General features: G+C 39.8%; 3 protein-coding genes across 5 annotated transcripts in view; 1 reads left to right on the top strand and 2 right to left on the bottom strand.

Moving 5' to 3' along the window:
• LOC123992863 (sortilin-related receptor-like) overlaps window positions 1-1238 on the bottom strand; it is a 77882-nt gene extending 76644 nt beyond the window's left edge. The window contains exon 1 of one of the 2 annotated variants that reach the window (XR_006831322.1): window positions 870-1238. Coding sequence is in view for 1 of the 2 variants with exons in the window: in XM_046294435.1 (XP_046150391.1) it covers window positions 870-1172 (303 nt within the window). In the remaining variant the exon portion in view is untranslated. The remainder of the gene's footprint in view (window positions 1-869) is intronic. The other variant, XM_046294435.1, reaches the window with a different exon arrangement.
• Window positions 1239-9260: 8022 nt separating this feature from the next.
• Window positions 9261-10680, top strand: LOC123993961 (testis-expressed protein 12-like). Its single transcript, XM_046296444.1, has 4 exons — window positions 9261-9369; window positions 9583-9694; window positions 9992-10043; window positions 10304-10680. The coding sequence occupies exons 1-4, from the start codon at window positions 9295-9297 to the stop codon at window positions 10446-10448; spliced, it is 384 nt and encodes a 127-aa protein (XP_046152400.1). The 5' UTR covers window positions 9261-9294; the 3' UTR covers window positions 10449-10680.
• LOC123993960 (beta,beta-carotene 9',10'-oxygenase-like) lies at window positions 10112-16489 on the bottom strand. Of its 2 annotated transcripts, XM_046296443.1 has the most exons (13): window positions 16394-16489; window positions 15936-16125; window positions 15585-15796; window positions 15353-15468; window positions 15055-15157; window positions 14771-14908; window positions 14366-14526; window positions 14026-14193; window positions 12130-12267; window positions 11790-11972; window positions 11517-11627; window positions 11238-11411; window positions 10112-10382 (listed from the first exon to the last, which is right to left on the bottom strand). In XM_046296443.1, exons 1-12 carry the CDS (start codon window positions 16413-16415, stop codon window positions 11265-11267), a joined length of 1689 nt encoding a protein of 562 aa, XP_046152399.1. In that variant the 5' UTR covers window positions 16416-16489; the 3' UTR covers window positions 10112-10382; window positions 11238-11264. The 2 variants fall into 2 exon arrangements, with proteins under 2 accessions (XP_046152399.1, XP_046152397.1); XM_046296441.1 differs by lacking the exon at window positions 10112-10382 and having other exon boundaries at window positions 11009-11411.
• Between the last annotated feature and the right edge of the window lie 213 nt (window positions 16490-16702).

Raw genomic sequence — 16702 nt, 5'->3', positions numbered from 1 at the left:
GTGTAAAATGCAGTGAATACTGAAGAGCAGACTACCGTGATAAATAAGAAATCACATTATAGAGAAACTCAGCAAAGAGCCTTCGACGTCTTACAAAAATCAACCATGTCACAAATCAAATATGCAAAGACTGCCACTATTGGCTCTTCACAACATTTGCAGCCTCCACTATAAGGCATGCATCTCCACATTGGGAAGACTCTATTGTGTCAGTCTTGGCTAATTAGAATTATATTGTTGTTGATGTCTGTCACCCAGCTATGATGGTGTGTGTTACTGCTAAGTTTATGTATACTGTCATTTGGATTTTCCAGACAAAACTGTGTGATTGTGGTGACATGATCACCAGGTTTCAGGAAAAACTGGTCAGATAAAATAAAATACTGTATTGGGTTGGTCAAGAAGATAATTCAAAAGACTTCGTGCAATACATGTGTGTCGGTCTGTAGGTAGATTTTAAAACGGAGGGTTTGTTTACAAGATAGAGTAACGTAATTGAATAGGTTATGCCATTGAATAGGTTACTACATTGGGAAGAAAGAGCTCGCCATGGCATCGCATGCTGAAAGGGGACAGTCTGTTCTAAAAAAGTCTAGTAGCTACCTAGCTACAGTGGTACTGAATATTACACACTTGGCAAGAAGCTAGACTGACTTCGACAGCTTGGCTTTGGTTATTTGCGCTTCACCTCTCCTCGTCAAGGGTCGCATGAAATGGGAAAGCCATATAGGCTGCTGAAGTCCGTTACTAAACTAGCTAGCTGCTAAACCTAACTAGCTACTGTAGCTAACTTAGGATAGCCTTCCGATCGTGACGTGAGACGTGCTTTCAGTAGAAGTGTAGTTACTGCTGAAGAAGTAATGCGTTACCTGTCCATACACCTTTGGCACGGGTGGTTGGACTGCGCTCCGCCGATTGCGATGCTGATACATGCCCGAAGCTATGTCTTCCCTTGCACTACGTGCCGCTCGTCGCTTCGCATCCGCGCCTATTCCATGGATAAATTCTTCCTTTGCGTTAACCGTAGAAAAACCCCTGTCCTGTGGTAGCAAGAAACGCTGGTCTCGATGCAGACGAAGGGTGGAAGAAAATGTCCCGGGAGAAAATAAAAATAACAAATATATTGTAAACCTAAGAGGAGACAGCATCTTGAGTGTCTGTCTTGTCGCCATGTTTGTGTATGTTTCGTTTAGGTAACGAGAAGAGCTTATTCGAGTGGCGATTGGAGTAATCGTAGGAGGCACGTCCCCCATCACCCACCTCCCTAAGCAAATTCTGCTCGTGGCATTGGTCGAGTTCGTTTTGCATGGCCCAGAGCCTCGGGTTGGTGGAGATTTTGGTGAAGGACCAATGGAATGTATAAATAACATTTAACTCCGCTCACACCGGGCACCAGGCAATGGAAAATGAATTCGCCCATTGTTAGCGAATTCTTTGTATCTTGAATGAGTGGATGTACTTGAAAAATATCCAACATGATATACAACCAATGCTGTTTATCTAAATTATGAAAAATAAGTGGGATGCATGCCAGCAAAGCCACTACACAACACTAAACAATACATTAATTGCACAATACCACTGCTACAAATGGCTATCAGACAGAGTATTGTCTGGCAGCGAAACAGTTCATTCAGCCTCATTTACTGCCTTTAAAAAAACATAGCTTATATGGCTGACTTGGTTTAACAAAAGTGGTTTCTACTGACAATTGAGATGTACAAACTATGGCATAAGGGGACGACGAGCAGATAAAATGTCATTTCGATTAAGACATTAATGAGCGAGCTAGGATGGACGTAGTCAATATAACTATTTGTTGAGCACTTTTGAAATGTACAGCGACAGAATTCAGAACATGTGCCGTTCTTAGATTTTTTTATAAAGCCACACATAGCTTAACATGTCAATGCTTACACAGAAACTATCTAGGTCAAATAGGGGAGAGGCGTTGTGCCGCGAGGTGTTGCTTTATCTGTTATTTGATACCAGATTTGCTGTTTATTTGAACAATATGAGATAGAAAGAAGTTCCATGCAATAAGGGCTCTATATAATGCTGTACGCTTTCTTGAATTTGTTCTGGATTTGAGGACTGTGAAAAGACCCCTGGTGGCATGTCTGGTGGGATAAGTGTGTGTGTCAGAGCTGTGTGTAAGTTGACTATGCAAACAATTAATTTTCATGTTTCTTATAAAAAGAAGTGATGCAGTCAGTCTCTCCTCAACTCTTAGCCAAGAGAGACTGGCATGCATAGTATTTATATCAGCCCTCTGATTACAATTAAGAGCAAAACGTGCAGCTCTGTTCTGGGCCAGCTGCAGCTTAACTAGGTCTTTCCTTGCAGCACTGGACAACACGACCGGACAATAATCAAGATTAGTCAAAACTAGAGACTGGAGAATTTGCTTTTTGAGTATGGTGTCAAAAAAGCAGAGCATCTCTTTATTACGGCTAGACCTCACCCCATCTTTACAACCATTGAATCTATATGTTTTGACCATGACAGTTTACAATCTAAGGTAACTCCAAGTAATTTAGTCTCCTCAACTTGTTCAACAGCAACAACATTCATTACCAGATTCAGCTGAGGTCTAGCACTTAAGGAATGATTTAAACCAAATACAAAGCTCTTAGTTTTAGAGATGTTCAGGACCAGTTTATTACTGGTCTTTGTTATTACTGGCCCTTAACTCTTTGTTAAGGGTTTCAGAGACTTCCTTAGCTGTGGTTGCTGATGCGTAATATGGTTGAATCATCAGCATACATATACACAAATGCTTTGTTTAATGCCAGTTGTAAGTCATTGGTAATAATAGAAAAGAGTAGAGGGCCTAGAGAGTTGCCCTGCGGTACACCACACTTTACATGTTTGACATTAGAGAAGCGCCCATTAAAGAAAACCCTTTGAGTTCTATTAGATAGATAGCTCTGAATCCACATTATGGCAGAGGTTGAAAAGGTATAGCACATAAGTTGTTTCTATAACAGGTTATGGTCAATAATATCAAAGGCTGCACTGAAATCTAAAAGTACAGCTCCCACAATCTTCTTATTGACGATTTCGTTCAACCAATCATCAGTCATTTGTGTCAGTGCAGTACATGTTGAGTGCCCTTCTCTGTAAGCATGCTGAAAGCCTATTGTTAATATGTTTACAGAAAATAGCATTGTATTTGGTCAAACACAATGTTTTCCAAAAGTTTGCTAAGAGCTGTCAGCAAACTTATCGGTCTGCTGTTAGAACCAGTAAAGGTTGCTTTACCACTCTTGGGTGGCGGAATTATTTTGGCTTCCCTCCAGGCCGGAGGACAAAGACTTTCCTCTAGGCTCAGATTAAAAATATGACATATATGAGTGGCTATAGAGTCAGCTACCATCCTCAGTAGCTTTCCATCTAAATAGTCAACGGCAGGAGGTTTGTCATTCGTGATCGATAACAATGATTTTTCCACCTCTCCCACACTAACTTTCCAAAATTTAAACTTGCAATGTTTTTCTTTCATTATTTGTTTTTTTTATGCATGAATACAATTGCTCACTGTTCATTGTTGGCATTTCCTGCCTAAGTTTGCCCATTTTGCCAATGAAATAATCATTGAAATAATTGGCAACATCAAATGGTTTTGTGATGAATAAGCCATCTTGATTCGATGAAAGATGGAGTTGAATTTGTCTTTATGCCCATAATATCATTTAAAGTGCTCCAAAGTTTTTTTCCATCATTCTTTATATCATTGATTTTGGCTTCATGATAAAGTTTTTCTTTTTGTTGAGTTTAGTCACATAATTTCTCAATTTGCAGTAGGTCAGCCAGTCAGATGTGCAGCCAGACTTATTAGCCACTCCTTTTGCCCCATCTCTTTCAACCATACAGTTTTACAATTCCTCATCAATCCATGGAGCCTTAACAGTTCTAACAGTCAGTTTCTTAACAGTTGCATTAACATTTGCATAAATTCATCAAGTGCAGCGTCTGGATGCTCCTCATTAAGCACATCCGACCAACAAATATTTTTAACATCATCCACATAAGAGTCACAGCAAAATCTTTTGTATGATCTCTTATATACTATTTTAAGCCCAGCTGTTGGAACTTTGGCTTTCCTGGATCTAGCCACTATATTGTGATCACTGCATCCAATGGGTACAGATACAGCTTTAGAACAAAGTTCTGCAGTATTAGTAAAAATGGGATCGATACATGTGGATGATCTTGTTCCTGTCGTGTTTGTAAACACCCTGGTAGGTTGATTAATAACCTGAACCAGATTACAGGCACTGGTTACAGTGAGAAGATTCCTCTTGAGCGGACAGCTTGAAGAAAACCAGTCAATATTCAGGTCGCCAAGAAAGTAGATCTCTCTGTTTATATTATATACACTATCAAGCATTTCACATATATTATTTAGATACTGACTGTTAGCACCTGGTGGCCTATAGCTACGCCCCAAAAGAAAAGGCTTTATATGTGCCAAGTGAACCTGCAACCACAACACTTCAATAACACTCGACATAAGATCTTCTCTAAGCATTACAGGGATATGGCTCTGAATATATACAGCAACACCTCCCCCATAAGCATGTATGTATCGTCTATAATGTTATATCCTTGTATTGCTACTGATGTATCATCAAATTAATTCAGTCTCAGAAACGTCTAATTTCTGAATTTTATCTTATGTTAGAGCAAGTTATTGATTTCATGAACATTATTTCTCAGGCTACATATATTAATATGGGCTACTTTCAGCCCTTTCCTGGGTAGCTTATCAGAGATAGACATAATACTGAAAAGAGCAAACAAAGCAAGATAAAAAAAATATATACATTCAGCAGACCATTAATCAATTGGTGTGTGTGTGTGTGTGTGTGTGTGTGTGTGTGTGTGTGTGTGTGTGTGTGTGTGTGTGTGTGTGTGTGTGTGTGTGTGTGTGTGTGTGTGTGTGTGTGTGTGTGTGTGTGTGTGTGTGTGTGTGTGTGTGTGTGTGTGTGTGTGTGTGTGTGTGTGTGTGTGTGCGTGCGCTGAGGGGTGAAAGCCTTGATTGTCCCTCTAGATAGTCTGATTTATCTGTCATTGTTATCGTAGATTCACACACAGAACTGATGTCCTCTCTTAAAGAAAGTATAATTGTTTCAACTAACGTTACTTGGTCATCTATTTTATTCCTTATACGGTTTCCTCCCTATTGATGAGATGTATTTGAGATGAATTTTGTTTTCATGTTATATAATCTTGTGTATATTTTGTTTTTATGTATTTTCAAGACAACCAGAATGGAAATACGTTTGACACGTTTTTGTGTTATCCTCTATGCTTTTAATGGCATTGTACTGTATCCACATGTGTGGTGTTTTGTGTTTAAAGTTGTCAACAAATATAAGCTAAGCAAAGAACATGGGGAATTGCATTCAATTCACAACTGTCTTATTTATTTAGTTTATGGGCAAAATGCTTAAAAACTACATGGGCTTAAAATAGTGGCTTAGATTATCATGTCCCCAGAAAGCAAAGCTTTTCCTTGTATATGATTCATCACATTCTCATCATTATCCTCAAGGGAAATAGAATAGATCAGAATGGAATAGAGCAGCTATGTTCACACAAACAAGTATCGTAGGTCTCACTCCTACCACTGGACAATAGGCAGACATGACAAATCACACAACATAACCTACTGTACTGAAAATGCACAAAAACACAACCTGCGCTTATATCACATGCAGAATTAACATGACAGTTGTCTCCAACCGAGTATATTAACAACACGATTTGCTTACTGTTTTTTAGGTATTTTCTTAAAACTGCATTGTTGGTTAAGGGCTTGTAAGTAAGCATTTCACTGTAGTGTACACCTGTAGTATTCGGTGCGTGCAACAAATACATTTGGATTTGATTTGAGTACATTAACAACACAATTTCATATGATGTAAAGTGGATATGGGGGCTTTTTCATTGTGTTTATTCATCGGTGATACACTTTCACAACAGATTATGAAGTAAATGTGTCTTAGAGACAACAGGCTACATATGGGTTATTATTATAAAAACATGAGTGAGTTGGTTATAGGTACACCTTTGGAATAATCTGAATTGAGGTCACCAGTAATTCCTGTGTAAGATTTTTGACTTGAAAAAAGGCTAGCCACTTGCAATCATTCACTCACAATTAGATCCTTACACTTACAGATCGTTCTACTGCACATTGCTCATGATTTCTCCACAGGCAGAGAGGTGTGGAAAGGAACATAGATGTTGCCATGGGAAGAAAAAAACATTTCACCTTTATTTAACCAGGTAGGCCAGTTGTCACGTTCTGACCTTTATTTCCTTTGTTTTGTATTTATTTAGTATGGTCAGGGTGTGAGTTGGGTGGGCAGTCTGTTTGTTTTTCTATGTTTTGGGGTATTTCTATGTTTCGGCCTAGTATGGTTCTCAATCAGAGGCAGGTGTCATTAGTTGTCTCTGAGAATCATACTTAGGTAGCCTGGGTTGCACTGTTTGTTTGTGGGTGATTGTTTATGTTGATGGCTTGTTTCAGTGCAGCTCACATTAGCTTCACGGTTGTTATTTTGTTTACTGTTTTTGTATAGTGTTTCAGTGTTCAGTTCTTTCTTTAATTAAACATTCAACATGAACACATATCACGCTGCATATTGGTCCTCCGATCCTTCTCGCCTCCTCTTCAGATGAAGAGGACGACCGTGACACCAGTTGAGAACACCTTTATTTAACCAGGTAGGCCAGTTGAGAACAAGTTCTCATTTACAACTGCGACCTGGCCAAGATAAAGCAAAGCAGTGCGACAAACAAGAACACAGAGTTACACATGGGATAAATAAAAGTACAGTCGACACAATAGAAAAATCTATATACAGTGTGTGCAAATGGAGTAAGGAGATAAGGCAATAAATAGGCCATAGTAGGGAAGTAATTACAATTTAGCAAATTAATACTGGAGTGAAATATGTGCAGATGATGATGTGCAAGTAGAGATACTGGTGAGCAAAAAAGTAAATAAAAACAGCTGCAGCGATCGGTAAGCTGCTCAGATAGCTGATGCTTAAAGTTAGCGAGGGAGATATAAGTCACCAACTTCAGAAATGTTTGCAAATTCATTCCAGTCAATGGCAGCAGAGAACTGGAAGGAAAGGCAGCCAAAGGAGGTGTTGGCTTTGGGGATGACCAGTGAGATATACCTGCTGGAGCGCGTGCTATGGGCGAGTGTTATTGTGACCAGAATGCTGAGCTTTACCTAGCAAAGACTTGATGACCTGGAGCCAGTGGGACTGGCGACGAGAGCATACAGGTCGCAGTGGTGGGTGGTATATGGGGCTTTGGTGACAAAACGGATGGCACTGTGATAGACTGCATCCAGTTTGCTGAGTAGAGTGTTGGAGGCTATTTTGTAAATGACATCACCAAAGTCGAGGATCGGTAGGATAGTCAGTTTTACGAGGGTATGTTTGGCAGCGTGAGTGAAGGAGGCTTTGTTGCGAAATAGGAAGCTTATTCTAGATTTGATTTTGGATTGGAGATGCTTAATATGAGTCTGGAAGGAGAGTTTACAGTCTAGCCAGACACCTAGGTGTTTGTAGTTGTCCACATATTCAGAACCGTCCAGAGTAGTGATGCGTGTGCGGGCAGCGATCGGTTGAAGAGCATGCACTTAGTTTTACTAGCATTTAAGAGCAGTTGGAGGACACGGAAGGAGTGTTGTATGGCATTGAAGCTTGTTTGTAGGTTTGTTAACACAGTGTCCAAAAAAGGGCCAGATGTATACAGAATGCTGTCGTCTGCGAAGAGGTGGATCAAGGAATCACCCGCAGCAAGAGCTATATCATTGATATATACAGAGAAAAGAGTCGGCCCGAGAATTGAACCCTGTGGTACCCCCATAGAGACTTCCAGAGGTCTGGACAACAGACCCTCCGATTTGACACACTGAACTTGTGTGCGAAGTTGTTGGTGAACCAGGCCTGCACATAAACCAGGCCTGCCCTTAGATCCCTAGGGGCCTGCACATAAATCTTGCAAGGGGAGGAAATCTTCAGTAGTTATGTCAAATATTGTTATAACTAGCTCTGGCTGGGTTGTTCTTTAACAGCTCATTGTTCTATCTGTGGTTCTGTGCCATTGAGGATGAAGGGAGTTGCAGCTACCCTATACCAATTGTGCTGACCAGGCACAGGTTTTTCAGAAACAGCCATATCAGGAGGGTCATTGTTGTGTTCATACAGCAGACACACATTTTTAAAGGCAATTCATTTTCTCATATAAACACACTTATCTTCAACTACAGATGTAATTAAATACATTAACAGGTAACATGGGAGAATTCAGACTGCCTTTATTATGGACAAGACAGCCAGGCAGCACATGTATTGAAAACGCAGAAGGATAAACATCAACCAAGTCAGTACTTACTGTATATAAAGTACCAGAGGTTAATTACATAGTCAGAGCTATCACTAAGATATTTGAAAATTTGGGGTATAGGATCTAGGATTTGTCTGTAATATTCTTCACTGTCTAGACAGTAGGTGGCGTAGATCATAATAGTCATTTTTTGTATTTTAATCATTTTTTTTTCATTCAACAATAATAACAATATTACACATCAATACAGGGACATTCCTGTGAATACAATGAAAACACCAAGCGAACCACCCCACGCCCCCCACCTCCAAAAAAATAAATAATTCAGGACGTTATTGTTTAACAGACATTCAGAGACACACGACTTCTAATATGTTTTCCAACTTTTTAAGTTTCACAAGTTTGAGGGATTTATAAAATAATAAGGAACAGTAGGTTCGTAAAATGTATGAAACTTTCGGATTGGCTCGCGCAAAACAATCGGAATTCGAATTTGGCAAACCAAACGGATAGGTAAAAGTAAGTCTACTTTTCTAATGTTTTAGGTCGCTAGCTACTCAATTTTACATAACGCATTTTTGTAAATAACCTTGAAATCAATTAAGGATGTGTTTAAGCAAAACATTGTAGCTAACTAACGATAAGACCCTGCCAGCTACCGTTGGCTAACCAAACGTTAGCTAGTTTAGATAGCAGGGTTTGTTAGTTGAGGGCAGCTGCGCTGATTCTGCAGCTGATAGCTTGTTGTTCGCTAGCTGGAAATGTTCCGTTAGACATGCGAAGAAACATTAGCTAACGTTCGTATGTTACACGGTGTTAAAATGCAGTCTCTCATCAACCATTGTAGCTAACCGCAGATATCTCTACACGTAACGTTTTAGCAAGCAGTGAGTGTGAAAAACGTTTAAGTGACCAATGCCAGGCAGAGTGATGCCACCGACAGGGAGGGGAATGGACAACAAAGGCCCAAAACAAAAATGGTCACAAGAGGTCAGGAAATGCTGCAGTTTTGATGCCATCTGCTGGAAAAGTACATAAACTTCTCAGGGCCATTAGAAAAACAAGTATTCCATTCACCTTTGGGATAGCCTAGCTAACTTACGTATTTACATCTATTCTCAACTCAACCATATCAATGTCCATTTCTTATTAGTTAACGTGTGTTATAGTATTTGAGTTGTCTTTTCTCTTTCATTGCAATAGGTTGAACAAACATCTGCTTATTGTGACAATTCTCCAGCAAAAAAGAAAAAAGCACAGAGTAGTAAAACACCAGCTTCATACTCTTCAGATTTGTTTGAGGCTGAACTTGCAGGTATGCACATATTTGGTTTGGAATCATTTGTATCTCTATGTTTTATAGATTAGAATTATAAATGTTTAGCTCAATTGATACCATTTACAAGAAAAAATATTCATCTAACAATAGAATGTAGCTCATGTGATAGAGCATGGAGCTTGCAACGCAAGGATAGTGGGTTCAATTCCCGAGGCCCACCAGTACGTAAAAAGAATGCGCTTATGACTAAGTTGCTTTTGATTAAAGTGTCTGGTAAATGGCTGGTATTGATATATACATTTACGTCTCTTTTTATTTTCCTTCAAATGATAGGTGCAAATAGAGAGGTCAACATGCTATTTTCCAAATACTCTGAAGTGTTGAGGTAGGTACAAAAAAAGGTTATGTGACAAATGTGTTGAGAACAGGTTTTCATTCCATTCTTTGTCATGTCAGAACACATTTTGGAGTTTAAATGTCAGTACTTAATCCACATCACATATTACATTAAGGACCCAGGCAAGCATACTGCACACACACACTGTTTTTTATTATGATAAACAAGCATTAGGTGAATATGCTTCTCTTGAAATAATCTGTACACACTGTCATGTCCATCCTACGTAGTGCCTTTGTTTCCTACAGTGAGAGGGCTGCAATAGATGCCTCACAAGTTAGGGAGTTGGAAGACATACTGATGGAGGCCAGAAACTTGGAGTCACACCTGCAAGAGAAGAAAGAACACTTGAGGCGTAGCTTGGCTCTTATTTCTGACAAACTACAGGGATAGACTAGCTACACAGGCCTGCATGCTACAGACATTTGTAAATATTTCCTCACAGATCTCAATCAGTAACATGTCAGTACTTTTATTTTTACCTGTATGTATGCTTTTTATGTTGACTGTCTTCACTCTTAATCCCACACTGGCAAACAAAATGTGAGTGCCATTGTGGTTCATATCTTTATATATGAGCTATTTATTTGTAGCCTACTCTAAACAATAAATAGGGTTAAAAGATTGACGTTTCAGTGTGTGCAATATCCAAAGTTAAGCACTCGTCTTTGAAAATGTATATAATCAGTTAACCTTTTTACTTGAGACAGTGAAATATAGCCTAGCCATTACCAATCAGGAAACTAACTTTCAGGAAGTAACTGTGTTGTGTGAGTGACCACACGTGTCAATGGATTCCATTCAGACTAGGACTAATTCATCTGTGTATCACATGGAATATTGGGTGGTGTTATCATAGCCTATATTTCACTTTTTCTAATAATATTTTTGAAAGATTTATTACAACCTTTTTGGTGGTGAGTGAAAAAAATTATAAAACATTTGCCCATGACTTTTCTTAATACATATTTTTATTATAAGTTGTTTATATAGAGGATTGATATATTCACAAAACAGGAGTGGACACACATTTTCTTTGTTTGCATGGAACTAACAAGTTTTTCACAGTGCTTTAAAGTAAACTTCACAATAAGGTGCTTTGATGGCTGTCTATCTAGTCAATCATCAGAAAGGATATACTTTACAAGAAATGAAAAATGGAGAACACAGTACAATTCACACCTTTGTGTTGTTACTCTGATGGGCCTCCTAATGTTTTTCTGATAGAAGCCTTTTATGAGTCATAGTGGAGTTGAATGTCCCATGGAAACCATAGGGAATGTTCACAGGCACCTCAGCTCTGCCCAACTCTTTGAATGTCTTGGCATCCAAAACCAACAGGAAAGTGCTTTTGTCCTTGAGAAGGAGAACATGTTTACATTAAGTTAAGAGGCTAACATTGGGAGTTAGGAGTGCAACAATTGTTTACCAACATTCATAGTTGTTTAAAGGGGAACTGACCTTATTTGGAGTGATGACCACAGACATAATGACACCTTCATCCTCTTCTGTAGCACCAGGCAAGGGTACAAAGACAGGCTCTGAAGGGTACAGTCCAGGATGCTCCCACACCTTAAAGCACAGTAGTGTGAAGGTCAGCATTGAATGTCCTAACATCAAACTGCCAAATATTACCTAGGCCTACATCACTCGTCACAATAGAGTACTGTTACTGATGCAGATATTCTACAGTGTGTTTAAAGGGGAAGGAAGAATCAATATAACTGAACCAACCTTCATTCTTTTGCCTTGGAGGTCCATCTTGATGAGAGTGTCTCCTACTAGATGTCTGAAACCGCAACCGTAGAAGTAGCGATATGGTTTGGTGTTGTACTTGGCATAGTTGATTTGTGGGAACTCGAGACCTCCGTACTTATGGAGTTCCTCATCGTGCAGATCTTCATGTGTACAAAACACCTGTAGAGAGAGTGTTTAGTGAGGCTCTGATGCTGAATATTCACATAATGTGGAGGCTAATCACATAACCTTTTGTTTAATGAACTTGATTGGAAAATGAGTGTTGTATTTCAGCAGTGCTGTATAACAGACTTGTGCATGATTATTGTACACACACCTTGCCCTTAGCAGTCTTGGTGGCAGTGGCGGTACTGTCCAGGCGTGTGTTCAGATTTTGCCCACAGGGTGTCTCCATGTTGACGTTGAGAGGCAAGACAAATCGCCGGGGGAACACTCTGCACATAGTGTTGTACACCTAATTTAAACAAAACAAAAATCAACTCAACCAGTTCACACGCAGGATAACTGATCCTAGTGACTTCAGCTGGTTACACTTACAGTTGAAGTCGGAAGTTTACATACACCATAGCCAAATACATTTAAACTCAGTTTTTCACAATTCCTGACATTTAATCCTAGTAAAAATTCCCTGTCTTAGGTCAGTTAGGATCACCACTTTATTTTAAGAATGTGAAATGTCAGAATAATAGTAGAGATAATGATTTATTTCAGCTTAATTTTTTTTCATAACAGTCCAAGTGGGTAAGAAGTTTAAAGACACACCTTAAACAATTTAAACTTAGGTCAAATGTTTCGGGTAGCCTTCCACAATAAGTTGGGTGAATTTTGGCCCATTCCTCCTGACAGAGCTGGTGTAACTGAGTCAGGATTGTAGGCCTCCTTGCTCGCACATGCTTTTTCAGTTGTGCCCACAAATCTTCTATACGATTGAGGTCAGGGCTTTGTGATGGCCGCTCCAATACCTTGACTTTGTTGTCCTTAAGCCATTTTGCCACAACTAACTTTGGAAGTATGCTTGGGGTTATTGTCCATTTGGAAGACCCATTTGCGACCAAGCCTTACCTTCCTGACTGATGTCTTGAGATTTTGCTTCAATATATCCATATCATTTTCCTTCCTCGTTATGCCATCTATTTTGTGAAGTCACCAGTCCCTCCTGCAGCAAAGCACCCCACAACATGATGATGCCACCCCCGTGCTACATGGATGGGATGGTGTTCTTCGGCTTGCACGCCTCCCCCTTTTTCCTCCAAACATAACGATGGTCATTCTGGCCAAACAGTTCTATTTTTGTTTCATCAGACCAGAGGGCATTTCTCCAAAAAGTACGATCATTGTCACCATGTGCAGTTGCAAACCATAGTCTGGCTTTTTTATGGCGGTTTTGGAGAAGTGACTTCTTCCTTGTTGAGCGGCCTTTCAGGTTATGTCGTTTTAATGTGGTATAGATACTTTTGTACCTGTTTCCTTGAGCATCTTCACAAGGTCTTTTACTGTTTCGGGATTGATTTGCACTTTTCGCACCAAAGTACGTTCATCTCTAGGAGACAGAACTCATCTCCTTCCTGAGTGGTATGACTGCTGTGTGGTCCAATGGTGTTCATACTTGCATACTATTGTTTGTACAGATGAACATGGTACCTTCAGGCATTTGGAAATTGCTCCCAAGGATGAACCAGACTTATGGAGGTCTACAATTTGTTTTCTGAGGTCTTGGCTGATTTCTTTTGATTTTCCCATGATGTCAAGCAAAGAGGCACTGAGTTTGAAGGACGGCCTTGAAATAATACATCCACAGGTTCACCTCCTATTGACTCAAAGTATGTCAATCAGAAGCTTCTAAAGCCATGACATCATTTACTGGAATTTTCCAAGCTGTTTAAAGGCACAGTCAACTTAGTGTATGTAAACTTCTGACCCACTGGAATTGTGATACAGTGAATTATAAGTGAAATCATCTTTAAGTAATTGTTGGAAAAATGACTTGTGTCATGCACAAAGTAGATGTCCCAACTGACTTGCCAAAACTATAGTATACTGTATAGCTTTAATGAATCAGCCATTATAAATGCTTTATAAATTATTTTATTTTTTAAAGATAAACGTTTACAAATAATGAAATACGTATTTTGTAGTTAGGATTTTTTTTTTTTTAGTGCTTATTCATTAAAGTTATGAAGTGTTATACTCTACAGTTTAGACAGATACTAACCTCGTCGAGAGCCTCTCCTGACTTGCGCATGTTCTGAACCATGTAGTTGTTGATGGCTTTGCCATCGTCTGCGGCACAGAGGTCCATAACAAGGAAGCCATCCTCCTCCCAGGCATTGATCTGGTGGAACGTGGACAGGGCTTTGGCGTGATACTTGACTGAGTAGAGCTGGAAGAGAATAAAGGAAGTCAGTCATCAGAAATGAAGCGTGTAACTTACAAGTAATTACTGTTGGCTTAGTATCCTCTGTTGTCTCGTTCCTGGCTTGTCTCTTACCAAAACTTTCTAAACTAATTGAGAGACTCCAAGAGTTACAGGGATTTCTATACCAAGGTCTTACCTTGCCTGTTTGCTTGTTAATCAAATGAAAGATGGTCTCAAGTTTAGGGTCCCAGTAGACCCCATCGCTGATACCCTTTCCTCTCAGCTTGCCTGTCACAATCTTCAAGAGGTCCATTTTGATAGGCTGCTCAATAAACACCACGTAATTCTCCGACATTGCTGAAATCGAATGAGCAGTATATCAATGGCCACTCTTTTGGAGTTGAGTCAGATCATATCAGTATTGATAGATCATTGCTGTGCATTCTGATTAACAAAAGGATGAAACATGACCATTTTGCTTTGAACATGGTTGTGTGAGTGAGCCATCTACTCGTGAGAGGGTTTACATGAAAGGCTGTTTACATTTAAATGTGTCATTAGCTCCACATTAGCCTGTGGAGGCTTTGTGTGGTCTGCTCACCGAAGCTGTGGTAGTATGAAGGTCTTGCCTTGTCCACGGAGGGAATAGAACAGACCACAGTAGCTCCCTCCAGGGTTTCCTCTGGGTTTTCTGGCGTTGTCTTTGTCGGAGGCACGCGGATTATATTGTAAATTGCACCTGATAAAAATACAGGTTTTTATTTGGAACGTGGAAAACTAACCTTTGGCCATTTTTTTGCAGGCAGATTTCAGGTTTGTGGTTTGTGTTTTGTCATTCTTAATGAAGGTGGTTAGTGAATGGGCAGGGGATTGTTCCTTACTTACCTTTCGCAGAGTAAGAATTCCCCATGTTGTATGTTGTACCATCAGGGTCTGTGTGGGGGTGGGCAGTGGCTCCATTGACAGCGATGAATTTGCTCCAGTCCACCTGTTGAGAGCAGCAACAACAATGAAACGTCTTAATAGCCCTTCAGTCATGCTGTCCTATAATGCAATAGGTATCTTTTAAAATATTTCAACCAAAACATGTGGCTATTTGTTTAGACTGAATGAAACCCTTTGTGTATAAAGGCTACTGTTGGTAGTGTGTAGGCCTTTAAAAATCAAATAAAAAGCGGCCTACCTTTTCCTTTGTTTCAAGTGTCTCAGGGTCCACCTTGTGCATGAAGTTTGTCTCCGTGCTCACGTAGTAATCACCTTTGTACGTCACAAAGCTCACATTGTCATTATCTGATGCTTCTGTGGACCAAAGACAGTTTTCATTTGATTAGTACAATGCAAATCAATTCTCTGTCATATATTTAACACTCTATTACCTCAAGCTCTTGAACTGCAGACTTGAACAGTAAACTCACTTGGCAGTTCGAACCGGGACAGAAAGCGCTGGAAGAAGTTCTTGCAGGGGTCTGGCATGGCCACAGTCCCGAATTCAGACACAACAATACGGCTGTTCTCACTGTTAGCCGTGTAGCAGTCACTGCCCAGGAAGCGGCTCTTGTAGGTCACCTGACCCCCTGCGATTTTGAACTGATGCAGGAGGGCCATTCCGTCAAACCAGTGGTTGAATCTGAGAAGCAGAAGAAATAGTTAATGTAGTACTTTGACTTGGTGAGACTTACAGTAAATAATTCCTTATATGCAGAAATAGTCATTTACACCTCATCTGATTCTGGTCAAACATATATGGCTTGTTAAAATATACTCACTTATTATTACCAATCTCAAACTTTCCTGGTCCGTTTCTGAGGAAATTGCCACTAATCCACTCTGGGATAGTTCCACTGATCTTAGTGCTGATGGCCTCTGGGGTCTCATCCACAGAGGCCACGATCTTCTCAATGCATGGCAGGCCGTGCACGTCTGTGTAATGATGATCCTTATTCTTCTTTTTCAAGTCTGCAAGGACAAAGTCCAGACAATATTATTACCCCAAAACATCTGAAGACCTACAAAGCAAAAACAGCAGATAGATATTAAAGCAGAACTAGAAATTGTATTAAAGGAGCTTGTGAGGATTAATAAACCTAAAATAAATGACTCTTTTAGATTTTTTTCATTTACAAAGTGAATAGTCATATGTTCTAAAGATGAGATTAAAATAAATTAGGCAATATACAGTCTGGCTACAAAACGTTTTAACCCTCACGGGAGAACATCAACTTACCTGTATTGCTTGGAGGTGACATGGTTGTCAGGATTGAGTATGTCTGTGGCGGTCTTGCTTGATGGGAGGGCAAGTGAGAGGACTCTTCTCATGTGAAGCTCCTGTGTGCTGCTTAGTGTAACAGGCTGAGCTTTTATACTGTCACTGTAGCGCAACCCTTTAGACCACGTGGTGGTTCTTACATAAGTCTCTGCAGAACAGGTCTGTAAGCATAGGCGTGAGAAGTAGGGGTGCTGCCGCACACCCTGAAAAGTCTTAACAAAAAAATATTTAGGGATAAGAAATGTAATTTTAAAAAATCTCACAAAG

This window comes from Oncorhynchus gorbuscha, linkage group LG13, assembly GCF_021184085.1.
Source record: "Oncorhynchus gorbuscha isolate QuinsamMale2020 ecotype Even-year linkage group LG13, OgorEven_v1.0, whole genome shotgun sequence".
Lineage (NCBI taxonomy): Eukaryota > Metazoa > Chordata > Actinopteri > Salmoniformes > Salmonidae > Oncorhynchus > Oncorhynchus gorbuscha.
This window is presented reverse-complemented; position numbering and strand designations above follow the sequence as displayed.